The sequence below is a fragment of the Xenopus laevis genome, chromosome 8L, assembly GCF_017654675.1.
Source record: "Xenopus laevis strain J_2021 chromosome 8L, Xenopus_laevis_v10.1, whole genome shotgun sequence".
Taxonomy (NCBI): domain Eukaryota; kingdom Metazoa; phylum Chordata; class Amphibia; order Anura; family Pipidae; genus Xenopus; species Xenopus laevis.
In genome coordinates, this window is record NC_054385.1 from 108163625 (window position 1) to 108175104 (window position 11480).

Below are 11480 nucleotides of genomic sequence, written 5' to 3' on the forward strand. Positions count from 1 at the left end.
TTGTCTGCCCACTTTGACTGACGTATAACTCAATGAGCCCCAATCAGATATTTATGGGAAAGGCAACAGTTTTCGTCCCATCAGGCCAATCAGCTACCTGCTCACATCATCAGCCCATTATGATTATTCACTTATAATCTGTTTTACAGTTGGATCCAATGGGACAGTAAAAGTAATTTTTTTTCCTGCACGCAGCCAGATCCAGCATCAGCTCTAATAATCATGGCACAGGATTATTTGGAGCCAGGTCAGGATTGAGATTCTAAGTAGGCCCTGGCATTTCAGGTACACAGAGGCCCAAACAAGCCACACAGCAGCCCAAACAACCCCCCACCAGCCCAATATATAGTGGCTGTCTATGGCAACTTACAGCAGTCCCTCTGGCATTTGCCAGAACCCACAGATTGCCAGTCTGGGCCTGTTTGGAGCTATAGAGCAGTCATTGGCATTTAGCACATATCACATGGACTGCAGGTGCTTCTCTACAAGGGACCGCGGCTACAGTTGCTCAGCTGCAGGTAATTATAAGATTTGTGTCTGGTCCCCTATATCAGAGATTGAGCCAGTGAGGTAGCACTCCAATCATTACATTACTCGCCTGCCCTGTATCCCTATTAATTCATATGATTATATTCTATTGGTACAGATGCAGACATGGCACTGAATGGAACTGCAAACTAATCTCCACGTAACCTGGCAGCAGCTGCTCCCCAGACAATCCTGCTTTATGGCCTCCACTTATACATTTTAGCTTCCTCCAGAAATATCTCAGTGCTGCTTGACATTTGCATGGGAACACAGTTTATATAGGTTCAGTCATTCAGCAAATCATATGGGTGAACTCATGAAACGGCAGTAATTTTACTGTGTTAGAATTCCAAGCCCTTTTCCACAGGCAGAAAAGCAACCACCTTGTCTCATCCCATTATCTTGGGAAACTTCAGACAGCACCACTTTTTGTTCAGTTATTCAGTTTGATTGAAACTGATAAAATTGTCTGATTTTAACTGCCCACATACTGTATTACAACAATTACCAACCTTAATGAGGTGGTTCTCCTTTGAGATGACTTTTAGGATATTATAGAATGGCACATTTTAAGCAATTTTTCAATTTTTCTTTTTGATAGTTTCTGAAGTATTTGCCACCTTCTTGTGACACTTTCCAGCTTTCATTTGGGGTTCATTGACCCTCATTTATAAAACAAATGCTCTGTAAGGCTACAATTTTTTTATTGCTACTTTTAATACTCATTTTTCTATTCAGGTCCTCTCCTATTCATATTCCAGTATCTTATTCAAATCAATGCATGGTTGCTAGGGGAATTTGGACCAAGCAACCAGATTGATGAACTAGGGAGCTGCTGAATAAAAAGCACTCAAAAAGCACAAATAATAAAAAAAATAAAACAATTGCCAATTATCTCAGAATTTCACTCATCATACTAAAAGTGCTGCCCTTGTAAAGTCTTTAATGCGAGTATGTGAAGAGGTAATGAGAGAAGAGTTGAGTAGCAGGTCAGTAGAGGAGCGTAGTAAGCGGTTGGGTATATAGAGATGAGGTCAGAGATGTAGGGAGGGGCAGTTATGAAGTGCTTTGAATGTCAGGGTCATTGATTTGAATTTTATTTTGAAAGGTAGCGGAAGCCAGTGTAGGGATTGGCAGAGTGGCATGGCAGAGGAGGAGCGGTTGCTGAGGCTCCTGAGCCTCACGGCAGTGTTTTACAAGTGACAAAGCTATCAAATGTATCCACCGACTGCAATCAATCTTCAAAGAAGCATCTCGCAAGCAATAGCAGGGTTACTTTGAAGCCTTCAATAGTTTTGCTGGGTAATCATTTTTCCTTTACTGTCCCTTGGTCTTGCATCCAGCTATTGAGCACCAGACTGAGGCATGCAGTGATGTGTCCATTATACCCTGCAGTTACACGCACAATTCTAATTGTCTGGCATATCCAGCAATAACACCATTATAATATTTTGTGATGCACAGACAAAATATACTCAATTATTCTAGTTTGCATTACATTCAAATATAAAAGCAGAACCATCCATGTGACATAAAATGGAATGAAATGGGAGGAAGTGTCATTAACGAATATCAGCCTTGATCTAGGGATAAGGTCTCTTCAATCTGTATGATAAATCCTCCTTACCTCAGTTTCATATTATAATATACCATATCCTTGTACAGAAGGAAGCAATAAAATAAGATACAAAGGTTGTTTTTGTGATTGAGGTCTGCAATGACAACACACACACATTCCTGGTGTTGTTGAATTATTTAAAGGTTCTTTCTTGCTATACTGAGTCTGATGTTGGAATATTACAATGAAACCAGGATGCTCTGGTGCAGTCAGCCGGAATGTCATCTATTGCAGTTATACTGCATTGATTTTAAGGGATACAGGGTTAGCGTGTGTTTGTAATCCTTCCTGATGTAAATAATAAATGTGTTTCTTATTTGTGCACATCTGTGTCTTTGCACCTGTATTATTTGGGTATTGTAGACCTAGGAGTGGACAGTTTTGTAGTTTAATTTTATGATGAGACTAACTCACGCGGCCTACTAAACACGACAGAGCAGATTTATTAAGGGTTGAATTGAAAATTCAAAATTTTTTATTGTCAAAACTGTCAAATTCGACTAGGGAGTTATCCAAACTCGATTCGAGTTTTTTAAAAAAATTTCAAACTCGATTTTCGAGATTTATCACACTCTGGCTGTTTACGAATTCGAATTTGACTATTCGCCACCTAAAACCTGCCGAATTGCTGTTTAAGTCAACGGGAGAGGTCCAGGGATCAATTTGGAGATGTTTACAGCCTTCCCGACATTCAAGATTTTTTCGGAGAAAAAAACTCGAATCAAGTTTCATCGAATCTAATTGAATTTAATTTGAGTTTTCAGGTCGTTTAAATTAGTCCGAGTTGAAATAATTCAGTTTTATGAATAAATTTCAACTAGTTGAATTTCGAATTTATGGGAGTTTAAAAAAACTCATGATTAGAGTTTGATAGCATTTTGGATTACATTGTATCTGCAGATAAATTTCACTACAGGAGAAAGGAGCGAGGTTGGCTCACACCAAAAGGACCACGAATGGAATTCGGGGCATAACCCCAAATTGCTCCTACAAGGGATTTTTAGGACACCTAGGGGGTTATTTATCAAAGTGCAAATTTATCTCAATATTTTCTGCTACAAACTCCGATCAAATCCGCTCAGGTTTTTTTTTTTATTACATTTTCCCGAAAATTTCACATTTATGGGAACCTCGACATGTCTGAGATGCTGGATTTTCAGATTCTGACTTTTCCATCCTCGGGGTTTAATAAATTCCTGAAAAATTCTTGATTTTTTAAAAGTCAGATCTTATTTTAAAAAAAATCACAAATTTTTCGTGATTTTTGCATTCAAAGTTTAGTAAGTAACCCCCTTTAACCCCCATTTCTATAAACAACATCATTTTTAAAAAAAAAATATATATGCAAGGTATACGGCACAATAATTGAATTGACCCTACATGAATTGCCAGCCGGGAACAAATCCTACTGATCATCATCATAGATGATCCTTTGTTGCATGTCACAGGCAGGTTCAGGCTGGACTCTTCCTTCCATCCACAATCTTCCTCCTTGAGCAGTCAGTATTTACAGACTTACTCTTGCTTAGCCCTGCCCCTTAGGTGACGTCAGAGATGGGTGGGTCGGGCATGGGTCTTTAAATACTGATGCCTCGCCAGGATGCCAGGATAGGTTAGGAGCAAGTGCGTTAGGGCCTAGTAGAGTCCACCTCCCCAGCATTCAGTTACTTTAATGTCAGTCTATGTATATTCTATGACTTTGGCAACAAAAAGGGTTAACAGAAAATAAAAGAAAGAAAACACATTAAGTAGAACATATCTTTTATTTTACATGGATGGATTGGGTTTGAAATGAGGGTTTCAAGAAGATTGGGCCTCTGATCTTAAGGGAAGATATTATGTAAATAAGAGATGCACAACCTGCAACCTGTCGAACTATAACTCCGGGCATCCCCGACTGCTCTGTATGCTATGTATATAAAGTATACTACTGTGCCATAACCTAAACCATGTGAGAAAAGTATGGGCCTAGCACTAGAGGGTCAGCAGATATCAAAGCATTTCCCTGATAGGAGTGCAGGAGTAAAAAAAAAAACATTAGGAGAGATATGGGGGTTCACTTACAAAAGTTCTGATTAATTTTTAAAATGTAATTTTTTTCCATTTATACATTTTTAAAAATATTGTGCATTGGAATAAACAAATAATTCTACATAGTGGGCTTGAGACACATGAGTTGATACTGGGGGAGAGAGAAGGAAACTGTACATGACATGGGTGTTTGGGGACCACGCGCTTGTAGTTACACTATTGTACGTAGACAGAACAATCTGGTTATACATGGCTTTTCATTTATGACTTTTTATACAGACTCTGCACATGAGGTATGAGCCGGTCACTAGTGCAAGTCTCCTGACTCGCTGATGCAGCTTCTTTTCTACGCTTATGATGTGGTCCCAAACAATGGCACCACAGGCCATTTTTTGATTTGGAGGATCTCATTTTTCTGGAGATGTAGAGTCCTGCTCATTTTCTGCTTTCTCTGTTAGAGATTCTGCTGGAATAAGATGCTGCACCTCCTCTGTGTTTATGGCAACCTTCTCTGGCTGCAGCCACCTTCTTAGATGTTCCAGTGAGCTGAAAATGCGAGCAGTGAAGAACAAAATCAATATGTGCTTTAGGGTAAATGACTGAGGGTTTTTTTTTTTGTTTCATTTTTAGTAACCTGGCTTCAGTAATATTATTTTTTAATACAGTTAGATTTTACTAATGAGAACTACCTCCACAAGTCTTTAGGGGTAATTAGCTATGGCTTCAAAAACAAGTACTAGAGCACTATGGGGTGCAAAAGAGCTTCCGTAAAGGAGAAGGAAAGGCTAAAATGAGTAAGATTTATCAGAAAGGTCTATATAAATACACCAGTAAACCCTCAAAGTAATGCTGCTCTGAGTCCTCTGTCAAAAGAAACACCCAATTTCTTTCCTTCTATTGTGTACACATGGGCTTCTGTATCAGACTTCCTGCCTTCAGCATAAACCTCCAGGGCACGGCTTGAGCATGCTCAGTTTGCTCCTCTCCCCCCCTCCCCTTCTTGCTGTAATCTGAGCCCAGAACTATGAGTGAGCAGGGAGAGGCTCAGGCAGGAAGTGATGTCACACCAAGCCAATATGGCAGCTGCTATCCTAATGAAACAAAGAGAGTGTCTAGAGTTGTTTCCTCAGATATAGTAAAGCATTCTACAGAATAAATATAGTGTTATAGCTTGCACTATTGTGGCTAATCTATTGGCAATAAACTGTCTCTGTGGCTTTCATTCTTCTTTAAAGGGATACTGTCATCGGAAAACATGTTTTTTTTCAAGACGCATCAGTTAATAGTGCTACTCCAGCAGACTTCTGCACTGAAATCCATTTCTCAAAAGAGCAAACAGATTTTTTTTATATTCAATTTTAAAATCTGACATGGGGCTAGACATTTTGTCAATTTCGCAGCTGCCCCTGGTCATGTGACTTGTGCCTGCACTTTAGGAGAGAAATGCTTTCTGGCAGGCTGCTGTTTTTCCTTCTCAATGTAACTGAATGTGTCTCAGTGGGACATGGGTTTTTACTATTGAGTGTTGTTCTTAGATCTACCAGGCAGCTGTTATCTTGTGTTAGGGAGCTGCTACCTGGTTACCTTCCCATTGTTCTTTTGTTTGGCTGCTGGGGGGGAAAAGGAAGGGGGTGATATCACTCCAACTTGCAGTACAGCAGTAAAGAGTGATTGAAGCACAGAGCACAAGTCACATGACTGGGGGCAGCTGGGAAATTGACAATATGTCTAGCCCCATGTCAGATTTCAAAATTGAATATAAATGTATTTCAGTGCAGAATTCTGCTGGAGCAGCACTATTAACTGATTCATTTTGAAACATTTTTTTTTCCCATGACAGTATCCCTTTAACTACTCATTTAAAAAACACAAAAGTGTTTGGGTTGTGGCTGTGCCCTACACCTAGCACTGGACTGGAAATCGGACACTAGGCACAGAACGCAGTACCAGTGTGTAGAGGACAGCCCTGTCCAAACTACCTTTCATAGGAGCAAGACACTTGGTACCTGTAATCCACTTCACAGTCTTCCACATATGCTTCAGATTCCAGATTCTCCTGCAGGAACCTGTCCCACGATTCTTTCTTAGCCTGTCCAAGCGAGTGCAGCATTTCTTTGGAGGTAACTTCTCGTGAGTGTCCTTTAATCTTCTGCAGCTTTCGTTCTGAATCAAAAAAATATTATACATCCCATTTGTAAAATGTATTTGCAAGACTTAGGGGTAAATTTATCAAAGGTCGAGGAGAATCGTGTTTATTAAACGGGCCTGGTCACTCAGACATGCACAGCTGTATAATAAAAGTACTTTGCTAATTAAACATGAAATCAAATTTTTTTTTATTAAAACAATTATACCTGTAATAAACTTGCTTAAAAATCTCCACTTTCAATAATATATGGCCTGTCCCTCATCTATGCCTTAGGAAATTATGTTCACTTTCCACTTTCTAGAAGCCACAGCACTCCCCACGTTCCTTATAATTGAATTGTGTAGCCCAGGGATCCCCAACCTTTTTCACCCGTGAGCCAGATTCAAATGTAAGAAGGGTTGGGGAGCAACCTAAGCATGAAAATAGTTCCTGAGGATGCCAATGACAGGCTGTGATTGGCTATTTGGAAGCCCCTATGTGGACTGGCAGCCTACAGGAGACACTATTAGGCAATACAGCTGTTTTTTTTGCAACCAAAACTTGCCTCCAAGCCTGGAATTGCTTTGAGGCCACTGGGAGCAACATCCAAGGGTTTGGGGAGCAACATGTTGCTCACGAGATACTGGTTGAGGATCACTAGTGTAGCCTGTGCAAGGGCATGGACATCGGACGCCCCATTCTGGTACATAAACAAGATTTTGGGATGATACAAATGACAGTGTCGAATGTAGGATTTGGAATTTTTTCTTAAGGTGACAGGTCCCCTTAAAAGCTTATACAAGCCAATCAAGTTTACTCTTGATTATATGATTGATTTGATGATCAATGTCATGTGGTTTCTTCCATCAAGCTCAATCTTGATTAACCCATTTATGATATCTCTTAAGTACATGATTACATCAATTTTGTGTAAAATTATGTAAAATAACCCTTCAATTAAAGAGCTGCATATCTATCTATCTATCTAAACACTTTCCTTTTTCATGTGGCTGTTCTTATACATAATCTCCATAGACAGCAACCGCAAGAGTAGTGTCTATTTATGAGCTGAAAAGCTGCTGTACTATAGTAATCTAAGGAAAGTGAATCAGCCCCAGGAGCTTCCATGCGCATGTAAAATACAAATAAGCAGGAGATATCATTCTTTTACAAAGAGGAGGGGAGGAAGCGATTGCCTTATGTTCTCAAGGTATAACATGAAATCACACGCAAGGTAAGATGATTTAAACTAGAGCACTTGTAGGTGCTATGGTCATCCCTTATCTCCAGAGTACAGATGATTATACAATAAAATATTAATAAAGTATTCTGTGGCCCTTCGGGAATACAGCTCTGTAATGTTTTCCGACACATCTGAATGCAATGGGAATGCATCCCTAAAGAGATCACTGCACCTGCCCCCCAAGCAGGTCAACATTAATATTTATGATTGTACTTTGGGTTTGGGTCAGTTTCCCCATTTTCTGTACAAACACCGGTATTTGCTGGGGCGATGTAAGCTTATATATAAATAATGCATCATTTGAATGAATGCTGCGGTGCAAGAACACTTTTTATACTGTAATATTCTTTACATTTCTGATATAAAGGGGACTTATTATAAGTGGAACAATAACACAGATGCTATTTACTGACCCTGTGTTAGCATACAAAAAAGAATCGCTTGGTTAAGGAGTTGGTAGGTTTAAACAGACAGTAAACCAATCTGTTCCTTACTAGGAAACAAGCATTTCAAGTACACAGAGGCCCAATAAATAGTGACTTTCTATGGCATCTTACAAAAGCTCTAGCATTTGCCAGAATCCACAGGTTACCAGTCTAGGCCTGCTCGGGAAAGCACATTGTTTACTGTATGAGTAGAATATAAAGTTGCCCACAAACCTAGGGAAGCAAGATAAACCTCAGAGTCTTGTAATGGAGCCCAAGGCTTTTGGTTAGTGCAGAGGGAATCAATTTCCATATCAGGAGACTCAGAATTCTGCAATTCCTTATCAGTATTTCCCTCAGGAGGATTGCACAGGAATGAGTCAGAAAAAGCCTCTGTGACATGTAAAGGTTGGGCTCCATCCGGGCATGGACAAATCTCTGCCCAAATGTCCTGTCCAGACACAGATCCATTGCACTCTAAGTTGTCAATCATCTTCGTTTGCTCTGTGAAATCAAAAATGGGAAATCATTAATACATTAGTATGGCAAAATAAGTGAAGCCCATAAACTGTGAGAATACAGAGACTTTAACAGTACTTTGTTTATCTCATGTATATTTTTATGAAATAAAACAATTAAAATGCGGTATATCTAAGTGGGAGCACCAATACTGCTTGCTTTAGCCAAGACCCTTAACAACTGACAAGTGATCACCTTTACCTGCTGTAGACAGTTGCTGCTATACACATGGAAATTCATGAGCGATAGCAAGCAACACGCCTTTCCTCCATATATTGTATTTATAGCTATGCACAAATGTAACAGATGCAATGATTGATGTAAAAGGTTAGAACAGGTTGGTAGGTGGGGCACAAACAATTAATTGGGCATATTTCACAGGGCAGCCCGCTCATTCATAGGGGGGTGGGAGGTGGAATTTAACAAGCTATGCTTTTTGACTGACCTTCTAACCCTTGTGCCAAGAGTGCAAAAAAGTCACACTATTTTCAGCTCTTAACCAGATAGCAACCTAACTGCTTTAGCAGGAACATGGAAATGACCGCTAAATTGAGCTTCTATTAATCCACATTCTTTAAAGGTACTTGTGGCAAAATGCGCTCTATGCACTTCTATATAGTTGCACCCAACATCACTCAATGCTTCCTGCCTCCCATTCCGAGTTGAGAAATGCAGCGTCTACTGACCAAGAGGAACCCTGGAGCTACTGCCACCTCCGAACCAGCCAGTAACTGCAGGCTTTCCTTCACACCCAGCGTCTGTAGGTGCAGCACATTTGCGTCTAGATCAGTGGTCCCCAAACAGTACCTTGTGAGCAACATGTTGCTCCCCAACCCCTTGGATGTTGCTCCCAGTGGCATCAAAGCAGTTGCTTATTTTTGAATTCCAGGCTTGGAGGCTTTGGTTGCAAAAAAAACAGATGTACTGCCAAACAGAGCCTCCTGTAGGCTGCCAGTCCATAATAGCCCTTATTTGACATCCCCATGGACTTTTTCATGCTTGTGTTGCTCTCCAACTATTTTTTACATTTAAATGTGGCTCACATGTATAAAGGTTGGGGACCCCTGGTCTAGAGAATCGGGTGCAAACATCCTCACACGGCGAATACCAGACATGATAGCAAGGGGGCTTAAAGCAGAAACAAAACTTAATAAAAAAACCCCTATCCCCCCCCCCCAGCCTAGCTGCCCCCTCCCCGGGCAAATGCCCCTAACTCTTTACTTACCTCTCCGTACAGATTCTGTCCAGCGGAGTTTATGGGAGCCATCTTCAGCCGCTTCGGTAATCTACAGAATGAGACCGAGAGTTTTGGCCCATGCACATTAGTCGCAAAACAGAAACTTGCTCCATCTGCGCATGCACCACATCGCCAGTCTCATTCCAAAGATTACCGAAGAGAAGAAGATGGCGCCCATGAACTCTGCAGGACAGAATCTGCACGGAGGGGTAAGTAAAGAGTTAGAGGCATTTGGCGGGGGCGTCTATGTAGGGTAGGAGGGGGTAGGGTTTTTTTTATTAAGGGTTTGTTTTTCCCTTAAAGGGGAAGGAAACCTAGTCGGCGCAAACCCCCCACCCCCCTCCCGTTTGTTGCCCCCCCTCCCGTTTGTTGCGCAGTAGGATCATTTCGCCGGTACGATCTACTGCGCATGCGCCAAAACGCCGTTCAAAGCAGGAAGAAGATCGCATGGAAGAAGATGTCGTCGGTGAACTCCCTGGACTGGACCTGCGCAGAAGGGTAAGTAACAAGTTAGGGGCATTTGCCCAGCGGGATGGGTAGGCCAGGGGGGAGGAGGGAGGGTGGGCAACAAACGGGAGGGGGGGTGGGGGGTTTGCGCCCACTAGGTTTCCTTCCCCTTTAAAGGTTTTGCTCACCTCTGAGAGAACTTTTAGTATGATGTTGAGAGTGATATTCTAAGACAATTTGCAATTGGTTTTCATTTTTTTATAATTGTTGTTTTTGAGTTATTTGGCTTTTTATTCAGCAGCTCTCCAGTTTGCTGTTTCAGCAACCTGGTTGTTGGGGAACGTTGATTTGAATAAGAGACCGGAATGTGAATAGGAGAGGCCTGAATAGAAAGAGAAATAATAAAAAGTAATAATAACAATACATTTGTAGCCTTACAGAACATTTGGTTTTTTTTTTTTTTTTAGAAGGGAGTAAATGACACCCATTTGAAGGCTGCAAAGAGTCAGAAGAAAAAGGCAAATAATTATAAAACCATAAAATAAATAAAAAACAATTGAAAAGTAGCTTAGAATTGGCCATTCTATAACATACTAAAGGCTTTCTTAAAGGTGAACCACCACTTTAAGCAAAATTGCATCTGATTTGCAACAAAGTGCGCTCACAGTTGGTTCATTTTGGCAAATCTGTCAGGCGCAATGTCCCCTCGCAAACACAATAATGCTAGAATTCAGGGGGGGGAAGCTGCATTATGGGGGAAAAAACATGGCGATTGCACTTGAATTGAGCGCTTGGGTGAGGAATATAAAGGACTTGGGTGCAGTAAGTTGAGAGGAGAGTTAGCAGTAAGGCTGGACCATTATTTGGGGTGGGGGGGTCCATGCATTGTGATGTGTCCCCCTTTACAGTTTTGCCAGACGTTCTCTGCTGTGTGAGTGAAGCAGAGAGTTACAGTGTAACAACAGCTGAAGCTGGACATGCTCGCAGTGCAACTACATTACATTGTTTTCCACAAGTGCCTCCTGCAGTATGAATTCCTTATGGAATATCAAAAGCCCATACTATGAAGGGATTCTTAATCAGATAGAGCCTAAGCCCCTGCACAGTAAATAGACCACGTTAAACCTATTCGGCGCACTTGCCATAAAGGAAAACACAAACAACCCAGATTAATCACAGCGGCACAGCCCAACACCCCGAACCATTCTTATTATATATAATAACAAGCAACAGCAGATGCCCTTCTTACCTAGAGGCTCTCTACACAACAGCTGCAATGACTTCCGCCCTTTAGTGGGTGTGTC

General features: G+C 41.1%; 1 protein-coding gene across 2 annotated transcripts; it reads right to left on the bottom strand.

Moving 5' to 3' along the window:
• Positions 1–3890: 3890 nt before the first annotated feature.
• ccdc32.L (coiled-coil domain containing 32 L homeolog) lies at positions 3891–11437 on the bottom strand. Of its 2 annotated transcripts, none has more exon segments than NM_001098703.1 (4): positions 3891–4723; positions 6184–6340; positions 8208–8477; positions 11426–11437. In NM_001098703.1, coding segments are annotated over 3 exon segments (555 nt in total). In that variant the 5' UTR covers positions 8467–8477; positions 11426–11437; the 3' UTR covers positions 3891–4584.
• Between the last annotated feature and the right edge of the window lie 43 nt (positions 11438–11480).